The 16,053-nt window shown below is 39.8% G+C and overlaps 1 protein-coding gene across 8 annotated transcripts in view; it reads right to left on the bottom strand.

Annotated features, from left to right (window-relative positions):
- Positions 1-1,170: 1,170 nt before the first annotated feature.
- NSD1 (nuclear receptor binding SET domain protein 1) overlaps positions 1,171-16,053 on the bottom strand; it is a 134,783-nt gene continuing 119,900 nt past the window's right edge. For all 8 annotated transcript variants that reach the window (XM_016158287.2, XM_016158293.2, XM_016158286.2 and 5 more), the window contains 6 exons: positions 13,322-13,591; positions 11,824-11,940; positions 10,638-10,779; positions 7,224-7,330; positions 5,193-5,397; positions 1,171-3,682 (listed from right to left, as the gene is read on the bottom strand). In XM_016158287.2, the coding sequence (XP_016013773.2) occupies positions 2,055-3,682; positions 5,193-5,397; positions 7,224-7,330; positions 10,638-10,779; positions 11,824-11,940; positions 13,322-13,591 (2,469 nt within the window). In that variant the 3' untranslated portion in view covers positions 1,171-2,054. The remainder of the gene's footprint in view (positions 3,683-5,192; positions 5,398-7,223; positions 7,331-10,637; positions 10,780-11,823; positions 11,941-13,321; positions 13,592-16,053) is intronic.

Below are 16,053 nucleotides of genomic sequence, written 5' to 3'. Positions count from 1 at the left end.
AAAGGGCACAGGACTGGCACCAAGCAAACCCTACTCATACAACCTAAGAGATTAGGGAAAGAGACCTACTAGCTGCAGTTATATACTTATTATTCTCACACATGATAAATACTTAATATAATGAACTTTAATGTTCTGGGTGGAATTCCTTAAAAATATCTTTTCCATGGTTTAAAATTTTTTAAAAAGAAAATAAGATGCTTTGTTTTCTCTTCCTTTTGAACAGAGCTTTTCCTCTCTGATGATGCAGGAAGAGAGATGGGATGAAAGAGGAGAACTATGCAGGTGAAATTTACAGAGGAGAGTCTGAGGTCTAAGTGAGATGCAGGGGTAGGCCCCTAAACTCAGGGCAGCCCTGCCCAGCCTTGTGCCTCTGCCTGAGTTCAAGTGTCTCAACCCCAGAGACAGACTTTGGGAAATAAAAGCAAATTCTCTTTAATCTTTATATAAAGCGCAAATGCTTCTATAACAACTATTGTTCCCTCCTAAGAGTAATGGGAGTAACCTCAATAGGAACTTAGGAGGAGGAAATTGGGACAAAATACAGAATCCTGTTGAGGGTGTAAAAGCCGTAGCTGAAACAGAATGACCAGGAGACATCTGGGCCAGACAGCCTGTTGGTTAAAGCTGCTGGCTAAGTTGGCAAAGCAGAGAGGTAAACACGTTTGGTCTAGGGACAAAAGAGGCATGGCTGAATGGGAAGGAACAGGCCAAACAGCACTTCCTGTTGGCAGTTGGTGAGCTGGAGGAATGGGAGGGCAAGGTAGCACCAACAGATTTCCCAGCCCTTGAGCCCCAGCTCAGGGCAGCAGTAACAGATAATCAGCAGTTATGAAGAGTCATCTCTTAGACTGGACATTTCTCTAAATGCCATCTCTTACAAGTCATGGGGGAAGGCTTCTTGCTTGCCTTTGAGCTAAGTCAGCAGGCAGGTGCTCTCAACAGAGCACAGCAATTCTCAGGGAGAGGTTGGTAGGATTCACTACTGAGGAAGAGGACTCCCTCCATTCAGGTGGGAGAGCAAAGGGTCAGGAGAATTTTTCATCAGCATCTGGCAACCTTCCTGAGCTGGCGATGGATCAAGCCCAGAGCTTGCCAGAGGGATTCCCTATGTGCACTGCCCGAGACTCTGAAATCCGAGAGCACCTGAGTGTTTGAGGGATGGGCATGGGGTAGGTTTATGTGAAAGGAGAAAAATCTGTAGAAAAGAAAGTTAAGTTTGCCAATTGCTTTCTTTCACTGTGGGAAAGCTATGTCCTTATAGAGCCTAGCCTCCCTGCCTCCATCTGTTCCACCAAGTACATACCTTCAGAGATTCTGCACAGCTCAGAAAGAGGTAGCAGTGGCTGCCCAGCCAACAGCCCCACTTGGCCTCTATGCACCCAACCAGAAGAACCTTATCAATACCACCATTTCTGGGGCCACAAATGACATTACAAAGTGAGTCTGGAGCCTCAGGGCCCCTCAGAATTCCTGTTATTTCCTGGTCTAAGGTTCCTGAAAACAGCCTGGAAACCCAGGCAGGCATGTTAGGCTCACAGGGATCAGGTCTTATTTATCTCTGTATCTTCTATCCGTGACTAGCACCTGGCCTAGCATGCATGAATACTCAAGAAATCACCACTGTTTTGAATGGAGACCAGTTCATCCCAGGGTTTGTCAGGTGCCCTCAGTGGGGCTCTGTAGGGCTAGAGAACAGCGTTGAGAGCCCCCTACCTTCCAACCTGACCAGCGAAATTGAATCCCGTGCTTGACTCCAGAGTGGACTTTTTATTTCAAGTTGACCATGTGTAAAGGTTGAGGGAAAGAGACCCGAGTCTGTCTGTCTCCTTGGCTGAGGCCCAGTTGGATTTCCATACATGGTTCATACAACCACAGCCCCCACTGGCTAATGTCACAAGAGTTCTGAGTGTTGGGATATAAAGAAAGAATAACAGTGGTAACTGTTGGGGCTTGTTTTTTTTTTTTTTTAAGGGAGAAAAAGAAAGATTTCCCATCCCCAAGAACCCGGGGGGTAGCGGGTAGCTGGTCTGGTCATGTGACATTTACTAGTATTATTTCTGTTCTGACTCTGCACACTTGTGACTGGAAGGAGCCTGGTTAAGAGCTGGAAGTGTACTTTGCTCTGGTTTAGGGTTCTGCCCTCTTCCAAAAGACCAGCAAGTCTGTGCCAATGTCTGAGTGCTCCCAGAGGACCAGCAAGACTGCGCCAGTGTCTGTCCAGCCACCATGGGCCAGAAACCTGGCCCTGGTGAGGCCTTTCCCAGAGCCCAGGGACTCTGCTCTGAGGTTCCCAACTTCTTCTCTTCAGTGGAAAGGGAGGATGGGGCCTTCCCAAGAGGCCTGAAGGACTGCCCATTCTTGGCAGCAAGTCCAGGTAGCTGCTGACCTCCAACCATCTGCTTCACCTGCTTCACCAGGCCTAGTGCTTGGCTGGGAGGTCCTGGGATCTGCTCAACCCCTGCAGGTACTCTTCCTGAGGCCTGAGTTGCTGGCTCATATAAAAAAGCCTTGGCAGGGGGCTGAGAAAGAAGTCTGGCCTGGGTGAGTGATTTAACAGCTTGCCAAGGGTGCTCCAAGGGGGCCGTGGCTTTCCCAGGAGGCTGAAGGACAGGATCTGACACACTGCCTCTCTCAACAGCTCGAGGCATCTGCCCCAGACCTTTGCCGACGGGCCACAAGCTGGACTCCAACACTGGCATCTTCTCATCAATGTGTGGTATGACCTCATGAGGAGAAGCTGCCCGCTCCTTCTGGCGAGGAGTTAGGTCGATGAGATCCGTCATCAGAGCAGCTCTATTTTTTGACTGAGTATTCTGGTCCACAGGCCTCAGTGCTTTTTCTTTAGCTACCAGGGTTTGGACCACAGCTGATAGTACTTTGTCAGGTGGTAATCTCTGGGACAGAGAGGCATGGGATTTATCTGGGGACCTGTCTGAAGTCTGGGGTTTGGGGCTGCTGGTGACTAGCAGTCTATCTGGCAGCGGAAGTCTCAGGCCAGCAGGAACTGGGGTTTTCTCCAGTGACTGGGGCCTTGGGCTGGCAGCACCTATGGATTTATCCAGCCTTGGGTCAGCTGACCCCAGAGGTCTTTCCAGTGGTTGGGACCTGACTGAGGATGAGGAGCTTGGACCGGTCACTGAAGACGGTTTGTCAGATAGTTGGGGTCTTGGTCCTGCCACTGAAGGTGGCCTGTCCAATGGCTTCTGGCTGGATACCAAAGATTGGGGTTTGGTCCCTGACCCAGCAAGGTCCCTGACCCTATCTATAGGCTGGGGCCTGGAGTCAGTTCTGTCAGGAGGTCTTTCAGGCAGCGGTGGCCTCTGACAACTTCCTGTCAGAGCTTTTTTGGACAGCGACAATGTCTGGTTGGTATCAGCAGGTGGCTTGTCCGACATCTTGGGCCCCTGAGCAGCTACTCCTGATGATTGTTCTGCCAGGTGAGTGCTTGGGCCTGGAGGCAGCGGTACTGGGGGAGGCACATACTCACGGATCTCCCCAGGTTCCAGAGGGTTAGGCCCACAGGGGTCATGCTCAGTACAAGACAGACGCCCATCCAGTTTGGAGATGAAGAGCATCCCTTCCCGATGCTGCTTGCAAAAGGAGCTGGGACACATCTCACAGAAGGAGGCTGCTTCCTTCCCACAGATGTCACATTGATGCCAAGGACACTCCCATTTCCCTGAAAACACAGATATGAAACAAAAGCTTAGGAAAACAAGAGATACATATGAGATGGGCCATGGCTCTGGAACCAGATCCAAAGAGTTATTTCGAACTGACCCATTCTGCAGCGAGCTCATGCCTCCCCTGCCCCAGGATCTCAGCTTCCTCTTCTGCACAATCACATATAAAAATAACATCCAAGTATCAAGCAGCAATTGAGGATTAACTAAATACACAAGCAGGAGAAATTCTTTATCTCATTTTCTAGCAAGAAAATAAACAAAAACCCCAAAGCTCCCCTTAGATGGAATGTGAAGAAACTACTTTTATATTTTTGCAAATTCCAATTGTCCTATACAGTCTTGAAATTTTAACTCTAAGGAGAAAAATCTCAGCAATTTAAATTTCTGCATATTTGGTTATTAGCAGTAGGAAGACGGAAGAGATATACAAATGTGAAAAATGGAAGCAGATTTACCTTTGCTCAATTTTAAGCTAGCACAAACTTTACCTATGTTGTCCACACAAAGCTAACCTGAGCTGCTATTTATTTGCCCCCATTTAATGGCATCTGAGAGTCTATGTCATGGGCAGTGTTTCTACCTTGGCTCCTTCCAAATAAACTATGCTCCTGGATCATAAGCAAGATCATTTCTATCACAGCCTGTGCCAGCTACAGCCCTGAGTAATTAATTCTGAAACAATTTCCTATTTCTACTCAGCACCAACAGGTCAATGTTATGGCCTTGCCCTCATACCACCCCAGTTTCTATTATTTCATTACCTTGGCAACCACATATCGAAAGAAAGCTAATTCAGGGACAAACTCCTTTCATTCCCGCCCCAAAGTTCTTCTCTTCCTGTAATTCCTGGAAGCAGGCCAGGCCACTAGTGATGTATAATCTCCTCACCTGGAATGGCTTCTTACTGGTTTATCACCTTTGTCATTTAAAATAGATAGCAGGTCAAATCCCTAAAACCCTCTAACTCCAAACCAGACCCAAAGGTTAGTGACTCCTCCAACCACAAATTCCTCGGTTCCACATCTGCCTAAGCAGCGAGCTGGAGGAGGCTAACCATGATGCAGGTCCACACTTCACTGACTAGAATGACCCAAAGCTCTACTTTGTTTCAATCTCTTTCTTTAGAAAAGGAACATGATTTAGCGGCCTTGAGGTCAGAAAACCTGGCTTTCAATCCACTTCATCTATGTGCTCTAATTTGATAAGCTGTCTCACCAAACTCTACTGTTTTCTCATCTGCATTATTGGAAGGTGAAAAGGTCTCATCTTTATGGGCTGCTAGGAGGACAAAGTAACAATAGAAATGTATATAAAGTATTTGACACATAGCAAGTGCATTTCTGTTCCCCTCTCTATAACCTAGAGTTCTAAGCCTTTGCTGTCATTTATTTCCAGAAAGAGAACATGGACCATATTCCTTCAACACTATGCATGGAGAGACCAAAGGGCTCTGAGAATTCTGGCAGAGAACAAGAAGCCCTCTAAACAGATTTTGGCACCAACCTGCTGGTCGCTTGGTTAGATTGAGACAGTCTGCGTGGTAAACTTTTGGGCAGCCTGGCTTCTTACAGGAGACGAGCTGGCCAGCATCCCCACAGCTGAAACACTCATCCTCTCGTTCCTTTGTGATTTCACCCTGGCTCCTGCGCTTCCCCTGTTGCTTCTTCTTGAATTTCCTTGACTTTTCTTCCGTGGCAATGGGTTGATTCTAGAGGTCAGATATTGAGCAGTCAACATTCTGTCGACACATTAGTTGTATGATCTTGACCAGGTTAACTATCCTCTCTGAGCCTCAGTCTCTCCTCTGGGAAGAGACAGTCCTGACAGATTGTTGTAAAGATAAGAGAAAATGCAGAAAAGGCACCCTGCACATCACAGGTACCCAATAAATGGTTATATTAGTTGTAACTTTTGTTACCAACTACTCTTGCCACCTGAATAAAACAAGAGAAATGTGCTTTTTATTGACACACAATGCTGGTGTTAATGGTCACCCTTTCGTAAGTTTTATTTTTATGTATGTCTTAATTTCAAACCTAAGGAAGACTTCTGTGTTTGTGCACGCATTTCCTAGCTTATTCAACAAACCTTCACTGAGCAATAATATGAGTCACATGCCAGAAGGACACAGAACACTAATTCATGGTCTCTGCCCTCAACAAGCTAAGTATCTTAAGTCAAATTAGATTTATGTCCACCATTCCCCAAGACAGACCCTGGTGCAGCCACCAGGTCTCCTCTGGCAGCCCATACTTGGTTACCAAACCCAGTGGTTTTCATCACATCACCTTGGCCTAGAAGCATCCAGGATCAATCTGATTTATATCTAGCCTACAGTAATCTCCCATTTCTAACCATCTGCTCTCCAATTTCTCTCTGATTCCTGTGTGAAATGGTATAGAGACCTTAAGGATGCAGAAACTGACATCCCCAGTGCAGGTAACAAGAGTAAACACCATTAAACTCAGGTTAAACTCAGTTACTATTTTAATTTACAGGGAATAAGTCAACTGACATCTCAAGGAACAAGGCCGTTTAACCAATCACCTATAAATAAAAAAACAAAACAAAACCCAATATAATTTCCCTTATTTAATAGGATAAAATAATTAGTGGCTGCTCTTCATTTTCATGTGTTCCTGTTCAAAATGATTACCAACTTTAGTTACTGGTTTCTATGCTAATTTGCATTTTTTCAGTTCTTAAAGTAGACTTCATAATCAAAAAACCATTATGGAAAATACCCAACTAGAGTCATTGTATAATCTTCTGTGCATCCAAATTAAACTATAATTTTCAGTGTGCTGTTACTTATGATAGAGAAATCTGGAAGCATCTAGATGTTCATTTATTATGGTCCATTCATTATAGAAAAAAAATTAACAGTCACTAAAAAATGTTGATTAAGAAGACTATGTAACAGCAAGGAAAGTTTTTTATATTTAAGAAAAGCAGGATACAGACTTGTAAACAATTCATAACAGTTATAGAATTATAATTCAGTTATAGTGCACATAAAAAACCAGGAAGACACAACAATGTTTATACTTTGTTACAACAGTAAGATTTAAAGGTCCTATACTTATCTACAGTGTTATACTAAGTTTATAATCTTATATTCATATCAGATTCTTTGATATCTTAAAAAAGACAGAGAGGGAGGGAGGTGGGAGGGACAAGTAGATACCAAGAATCTAACCAGCAGGTAATTTATTAGGAAATGAGTGAAATCAGCTGAGACCAATAAAGACATGGGAAGTAACCCACTTTACAGATTCCTATTTTACAGCTTTTTTTAGCTAGAAAGTATCACCAATTAGAAGCCAGATTGCTCAGAACACTTCAACAATATCCAAAGGTACTCTCTTGTGTAACCAAATTGACCATCAGAATGCTTAGTAAATTACCAGTGGCCCTGACATTGACAACTATTCAATGTTACTATTTCAAAGAGACATCTTAAAGACCCAGCCCTGCACAGGTTAGGGCAGGAGGACCACACCATTATTCCCGATGCAAATGTTTGGAAGGTACCTTTGGCCTTACACCCAAAAAGCCGCTGCAGTTCGGGGCTCCACATTTGCAAACGGTCTTTCCATTCCCAAGACATTCTAGGTTGTAGTTGAAAGTAAGTTCAGTGCCTGTGTAAGAGACCATGAAAATATTAATATCTACAGTTTTAATTACCTTATTTCTGTATGAACCACAAAGGATATTGACTTCTAAAAGAAAAGATTAATTTTTAAAATAAAACATTTCTTAAAAAAAATTTAACCCTAAATCCCACTATATTAACAAAATATTAATTCTAATCCTTTAATGTTACTAATCGGCTAACACAACTTAGTAAGAGAAAAACCTAAATGGCTTAACAAATAATAACTAACTTTTACTGCAGGTGTTAATAACTCGAATTGTTTTTCATTTGTTTTCTAATCAATCATATTCAAAATACATTAATTCATTACCAAAACCAAACCAACAAATAATAACGACTGACCGTACACTGATATGCCAGGCATTGAGAATGCAAGTATAAGAAAATCTGTTAGTCTGTGCCAATGTGAACACTGGCAGCACTCAAGGGGTAAGACAGTTTTCAGCACAGAGAACTCTAGACCACAGGCCCAAAGCCCTGGCTTTATATTCCAGTTACTCCACAATTTAAGATGAGTCCGTCTCTTAAAAGGTGAAATAACAATTTCACAGGCTTATTGAGAGAATATGACAGAGTAGCAATTTGTAAACTTTATGTACAGATTTAAGGTACAAAATGTCCCTTTCCTGTTATACATTTCCATCAAAACCGAGAAAGCGAATAAAACATTCAATATATTCAAAATATATTAATTCATAACTCCACAGGGATAAATCAGAATGTATCAATGCACACAGAGAGACTCATAGCATTCTATGAAGAAGTCTGAACATAATGAGGAGGACAAAGGGAGAAGAAATAAACACGAATGAGTATGACACACGTGGGAGGCAGAGAATAACAGATAGGTGAAGAGCACAGGAAGTCGGATGAGTAAGGTGGAGAGCAAGCCTGACAGTGCCGATTCCATCTTCCAAGGCCTCAGCTCCTACAGGCTCTCAGTACGTTCTATCTCATTTCTCCATCACACTCATGAAAACTGAAAGTCAAGTGAAGATAAGAACAAGGTCTGAGAAATCCAACAACATGCTACCTGAGCTGATATGAGAGGAGAGAAATTTGAGGCTAGACACAGTAGAGAAGGCCATTCCCAATGAAAAACTCAGGTTCCAAGTACAAGTGTGGTACTAAAAGCAGTCGGGAGAGATATAAGCACTAAAGTCATATGACCGAGTAACATCTGAGTAATTAATTAATACAGAAGAACCACATGCGTCCCCGACCCAGGTGGTTAGAGGGAAAAATGACAAATGGAGAAAAGAGCGCAAGGAATCAAACCTAAGAATCCAAGTAATATAGGTATAATACCATACTTTATAGCATTTTTGCAAGGATTAAATTACATAATATTCTTGTAATGGTGTCTGTCATATGATAAATGGTAGGTTTTACAGCATTCACTTGACAATTCCTGTTACAAAGTAGAAATTTACCTAATTTACTCTAAACCCATTTATTCAAAAAACTTGATACAAGTGACCATTTTAAAAATCAGTATGATAGTCCAGCAGAGTACAGAGCACAGTGATGTTCAAGCATTGTTGCCTTTACCATTTAGTACTTTAAGTAGTGAAAATCAAAAGAATAGTTGAATTTTTAAAATATGAAAATTGTTAAAACCTTTAAAATTCTGAAAAACCTAAACAACTTCTGTGCAGTATATTTAAACTGTAGCGAAAAAACTATATGGGGAGAAGGGGGAATGTCTACAAATTAAAAAATAAAAAAAGCGATCGACCAAAACCTGACCAAATTGCTCTTTAATTATTTTATCTTGATTACTGTTTCCTGAGGTAAACAACACTGGGCAAAGAAGAACTTTGGTCTTCTTCCAGAGTGCTCATATGAGATTTCCACTTCGACAGTATTGGACTATACTATTGTCAATTACAAATAATCTAGGCTAGTCCCATTTTAGTCTGAATCTACGAGAGTGATCTTTAAATTTAAATGTGTTTTGCTCGTGTCCCTGCAAAACTCATTTTGAAAACTGATATACTTCTTTGTACATTCAAAATTCACAAACTTTATACAAGTATATATTTTTAAGTCATGCAATTTAGAGCGTGTCATATATTATGTACATGTATTTAAAATAAATTCATTAAAACCTTGATGCTACAGATTAAGTTCTTTTAATATGGAAAATATCTGTCATATAAGTTTACTTTCAAACCTCTCATCCATATCAGATTTACTTTCAAACATCTTAATACTGTCCTGGTTACAACAACTCACTTCTGCACTCTTAAATCTTAGAGACACAGGCACCTAGGCTGGCCATGACAGAGCTGTTCATTTTCCAAATGTCCAGCTCTTTGGTATTCTAGAAGTGGGAGCTGTCTGTTTGTTTTTAAATAGCCTTGGGTTCTTAAACCATAAACTTCATATGGGTAAAAGAGAACCTTTGGTTTATAAAATGGGTGAAGGGCAACTGTGAAAGGGATGGTAAGAAAGGAGCTATGGATTGCTGATGCTTTCTAAGGTACACTGATTTTCAGCGATTTCATATAAGTTATGGAAAAGGCCTGGAAATTTCTTCCTTTAAAACTATCCATACCTAAGCAACAAACGAACAGGACAAACAGAGACTCATGGACATGAACAACAGACTAGTGGTTACCAGAGGGTGAGAGGAGGGAGGTAGATGGGGTAAAATGGGTCAAATATGTGGTGACAGAAAGAAATCTAACTATGGGAGAGAAATATGCAATGCAATCAATCAATCAATCTATCTGCCTTATTATTAAATTGTATACCTGAAACTTACTGGATTTTGTTAACCAATGTTACCTAAATAAATAAAACCATCCATATCAAAGCTGAAGACAACATGCTAAGTGAAATGAGTTAGTCACAAAAGAACAAACACTATGATTCCATTTATTTGAAGTTCATAGAGTCGTCGAAATCATAGAGACAGAAAGTAGACTGCTGGTTGTCACTGACTTGGGGAGAGGACAATGGGGCGTTAGGTACAGAGTTCAACTTGAGGAAAATGAAAAGAATTATGAACATAGATGGTGGTGATAACTGCAAACAATGTGAATGGACTTAATGCCACCTAGAGACCTACGCCCTTAAGAATGGTTAAAATGGTAAATTTTATGTTACATATATTTTACCACACTGCCACCAACAAAAACTTCCATGACAAGTATGACCTGGATAGCCTTTCATACATCCTCAGAGTTTGCAAATCTCATTTTGGTTTACAGGACACATCAGGCTTTTGGATGATAAAATCTGAAATTCCTTTCTTAGCTCCAGAATTCTTAAATGATTCTTACCTGCTTTAATGTCACTCAGAGCAAAAAGGCCAACACGAGTATCTCCATTGACAGACCACTTCTGTGTCTCGCAGTTGGGCTGGCAGCAATGATTCATAAACCGAGCATAGTTGCCTTTGGGACCAGCATCAATGATCCGGTCCTAGAATTCCAAGAGATTCACTTCCTGAGAATTCTAACACACTAGAGTTCCTATTTGTAAAGTTAGAATCTCCCGGAGGAGAGGTTCTCAAAGTGCACTCCCTAAATCAGCACTAGCATCACCTCTTGGGAACTTATTTGAAATGCAAATTCTTGGGTTGTGCTTTAGACATATTAAAGCAGAAACTCTGAGGAGGCCCAGCAATTTGTTTCATAACAAGCCCACTAGGTGATTCTAATATATGAAGTCCTAAAAGCAGCAGCTTGTCCCATCCTCTGAATTAGGTAATCCTGAACCTGGCTCCACATTAGAAATCACCTAAGGAGATTTTAATACTGATGCCGAGCTCATTCCAAAAGAAGATGAGAACATCTGGAGGTGAGGATCTCATAAACCATTAGGGTACAACTTGATAAATGTTCCGTTACATATCGCACAAGAATTCTGTTACAAAAGCTAGTGGAAGAAAGAACAATAATTTTAACAAGCTAGCAGAACCTAATATTCAGATACAAAGAAGAATCTCAGATACACAGAAAATAAACATATTAGGATGTTAGAATTAGGAATAAGTTCCAAATATAATTCTATGGACCAATGAAATGAAACTTATCCAAAAATTCCTAATTGGAAAGCTGACTTGGGTTCATAAGCTGAGTTCTATAGTCAATTCCTATGACCTTCTCAATACACTAATTAAATACTGACAATAAGTTTCTCAATCTGTAAAATAAAAAAATAAAAGAATGATTATTTACTTTTCTGGCTTCAAGTTTTAATCCTACAGGAAAAATACTAAAAGATATAGTTCCCAACTTACAATGGATAGCTCAAAAAGAATGCTAAAAGCCACGCTGCCATCAGCCATGGGCGCATGCAGTCAGAAACGAGCACATGTACCTCCTTCCAGGACCCTGACCAAGCGGCCCTATGAACATGGGGAGAGACACTACTCGGGCAGTGTATGACGAGCCTACAAACACTGTGGCTGGGAAACACTAACTTCACAATATTAAAACAATGGAACTAGTACTTATTACTTACTTTGTCCAGGGTAAGCATGTAGAAATTAGTGATATCGTGTTCCTGGGCGTAACGGATCCGAGCTCTGCACTCTTCTTCATCTATTAGTTCACCCACATACTCATTCACGAACTCACCCTAGAACAAGAAACAGCTGTTAATGGCAAAAAGCACAACTGTGTTCACAGGTACACCTTACAAGAAAGAAAAGGAAAAGGAAAGAAAGAAACGAATGAACGAGGGAAGGGAAGAGAAGGGAGAAAGTAACTAATAGATTTATTATTCTCCACAGATTTTCTGGAACAGTTCATGTGCATGTAATGGTCACTTAACAAAGGCTTATTTAAGAAACATAACAAATATGATGCTTCAACTATCGACAATCTCCTTACTCCTACCACTGCCATTCTGAGAGAGAGAGAAACACACTGGACACAAAAGATCAACCAAAATGCAATTAAGTAAACTAAGGCTTCATTATAACGATGAAATGAATAGTTAATTCTTTTACCTGCATAAAGGTCTAAAAGTCAACTTCCCCAAACTATGTTCTTTTTTCTTGGAAGGTGCCCTGCCCTGCCTGCTACCCTTCCATATGTCACACCACTGACTCACTACACTACAGTTATACTAGCGTCCCGTCCCCTCTATCTGCAATGCTTTAACACTCAACTGATCTAAGCCAACAACTAGTTATCTTTCAAGTCTCAACTTATAATATTTTCAGAGACAAGCAAGTTTCAGGTCCTCGGCCACATGCCTCAAGAACCCTTTCTACTTCCTCACTGGGTGATTACTTGTTCACTGTCTCCTCCTCTCTAAAATCAACACTTCATGCAAGCATGGAGCATGTCTCCTACTGATCACTGCATCCTCAGCACAATGTCTTAGTAAATGACTAAGGAGATAACCCAGATTCACTTTCTTTCCTAGAAACAAACTTTAGTGAAATTCTTTAGAAAGTATAACCAGAGAAAGGTTTATTAAAACATCAAATAAGTTTTATTCTGCACAAAACTATACAATATTATCTTACTTATCAGATACTTGCGGGTCCTTCCAAGTTTAAAGTTGAAGATGTTACTACATTTTCATTAGAGAAGGCCCAATCCTCTTCTCCTTCATGTTCTATAAACCCAAACCTATTTTCCCTCAGTAAAAAAAGATTTTATTAGCAGGTGATTAACACCTCTCAATCATGTCCTCACTATCCTCTCTTAACTACATTTTAGGGTTTTCAGAAAAAAGCAAGTAAGGACATAGTTTCTCTTAATTTCCCTCATTTTTAGATCCTCATACACAGTGAACATGATCAATACTAAGAAATTTTGAGATAAAGGAGCACATCTATTCTCAAGCCTCTAAACTCGAGGCGGCTATGGCAAGACATAATAATGTTAATCTCTACACTATGTTATTGTCCTTTATGATCAATTTTCTCATATTCATCAAGAATTACTCATATTAAACAATTGCAAAGAAGTAAAAAAATCTGAAAATTAAGAAAAGTTTTCTTCACCTTTTTAATATCTGTTTTTGTTCGGAGACCCCAGCCCCTCTGTAATGTGCGAAAAATTTCCACCTCTGGGTACTGGCGCTTAGTGAAACACTGGTTTTGGCAGCGCCCCCCAGCAGGACAGACTGTGGGGTGGCATTCATAGAGCAGCATGCGGTTGATGCACTCGGAGTCTATCCCACAGGGGTTCTCATCAGTAGCTTTACAGTTGCATCGGGGAATTTCAGACAAGTCTGCAGTGAAGATCTGTACCCTGCCAATAGGACGGTTCACCTGGGAAGAAAGACATACATCATGCAAGTCATCACAAGGCAATTCAGGACCTATAAAGGGCAGGTTTGTTTGTTTTTTTAAACCCTTAAAGTTACATGATTTTGAACTATCAAGATTTAGTAGCATTATTCACAACTGCTAAAATGTGGATGCAAACCAAGAGTCCATTGACCAGATGAATGGATAAGCAAAATTCGGTATAAATAATATTATTCAGCCTAAAAAGGAAGGAAATTCTGAAACATACTACCACATATATGAACCTGGAAGACATTACATTATATGAAATAAGCCAGTCATGAAAAGACAAATACTGTATGATTCTACTTATATAACTTATTTGGTAAAAATTAGAGACAAAAAGTAGAATGGTAGTTGTCAGGGACTAAGAGGAGGTGAAAATGAGAGTTATTGTTTAATGGGTATAGAGTTTCAGTTTTGCAAAAAGATAAAAAGTTCTAGAGATGGACGGTGGTGATGGATATGAATGCATTTAATACCTCTGAACTCTTAAACACAGTTAAGATGATTTTATGTTATCTACATTTCATCATAACACATCTGAAGAAAATAAAAAATTTAAGCAGTTTGACCTAAAAATAAAGCTTCACTTGACATACAAAAATATGAATCTCACAAAACTTTTTAAAAAATTAATTTTAAAGAACCATAATTTCAAACGTCGTAGGCCAAGTGAATTTTAATTCGGTTTCTGCTATTGCCACATGGTGGCACCACTTTGGCTGCTACACGTCTTAAGAGAGAAAATGACTGGCATGGAAATATCTTTGGGTGATTGAGATTCCTATATCTGTATGTGAAGATGTACTTTAATATTTACTATCATAATTTCAAATTTTTCTAATAGACTACAGCAATGTCATGCAAGCATTTTACTTAGTAGTGCCACTAGTACTGAACACTACAGAGAAAATTTAGTCTTACAAAACATAAAAGTCAAAGAGCTGCTGTGATACTAAAGCCATTAGTTTTTACAATAGAAACAATAATGCTGAGGGGAAAAAAAAAAAAGACATTCCATAAAGGAGATGGATTTGTACAAGTAGGGAGCAATGAGTCTCCCTTTTTGGTATTATTTCCCTTGGGAATAGTCAAACTGCCAATCTTCAGAAACCCATCCCATACATAACATTTAACTATTCAGGAACTGCATGACTTTGATAAATTACATGGCAAGACTTGTGAGAATAAGAAATATATGGTAAAGAATCTAGTAAAGAGCCTAGTAGCCTTTAAACATGATAGATGTTATAATTCTCTTTCTTTTAATGTCCCTTGTAACTGTCACATCAAATATTCTAGATTACCAATTCCAATCAAAAATCATTATGATTACACCTTAACAGTTATTTACACCCTCTAAATTCTCAAATAGTTTCATTTCTAACACTTTATTGTTTGTCTCCTATTCTTTAACAATATTATAAAATCTACGATCTGTTTGTAGAAATGTATTGTCCTCAACCTAGTTCTCTTAATAACTTAAAAGGACAATTTCACTGCCAGATCTCTTTCCAGATTCTTCAAAATACTGGTGAAAACTGTAAAGCTCTTGTTAATGGAGGAATACTCTTACTACATGCAACTGGAAGCCACAAACCTACTAAGGCAAGTTCTACAGGGATATCAAACAAGGGCTGAGCTCAATCATCTGAGATGGCAGGTCCTACATAGGGCATTTGAACATTCACCTCTTATTCAAAGTTATGTTTACCTGATATCACTATAACCCCCAAAAGAGTTTCATCCTACTCCTTTAGTAATATAAAGGTATGTTTCAATTATTCTTTCCTGACATCTGATTTAACCTGTTATTAACTCCAAGTAAGTTTCTTGCCTAACATAAAGCAACAAACAAAAATACCAAACAAATAAATATACATGGTTAATTAAGAACACTACCAATACCCTTTTGTAAAGGGCTAGACAGTAAATATTTTAGGATTTGTAGGCCCTAGATCTTGGGGGCACATTGACTCAACTCTGTCATTTTAACAAAAGTAGCAACAGACAATACATAAATAAATAAGCACAACTGTGTGCCAATAAAACTTTATTTTATGGATACTGATATATGAATGTCATATAATCTTCATGTGTCAGAAAATATTCTTTTTATTTCCCCCCCAACCAAAGTAGACCAGATTTGGCCCATGGACCATAATTTGCCAATCCCTGTTCTAAATCTTTATCGTGGAAAAATGTTTTTGTTTTTGTTTTTTATAGTGAAGACCCTGGCCTCCAACTTCTGTGATTAAATCACTCGTGGGCAGTTGCTCTCTCAATAGCCAGGCTTAACACGGTGATTTTACTACTATAACGTCTAATAAATTTGTTCTTTACTATTCTTTTATCTTTACTTCTATAAATTATTCATAAAAATGATTTTAAAATATAAAAAATACAAAGAGCCCACTGAACCCAGGTAATAAATGGTGATG

This window comes from Rousettus aegyptiacus, unplaced genomic scaffold (assembly GCF_014176215.1).
Source record: "Rousettus aegyptiacus isolate mRouAeg1 unplaced genomic scaffold, mRouAeg1.p scaffold_m13_p_7, whole genome shotgun sequence".
Classification (NCBI taxonomy): domain Eukaryota; kingdom Metazoa; phylum Chordata; class Mammalia; order Chiroptera; family Pteropodidae; genus Rousettus; species Rousettus aegyptiacus.
This window is presented reverse-complemented; position numbering and strand designations above follow the sequence as displayed.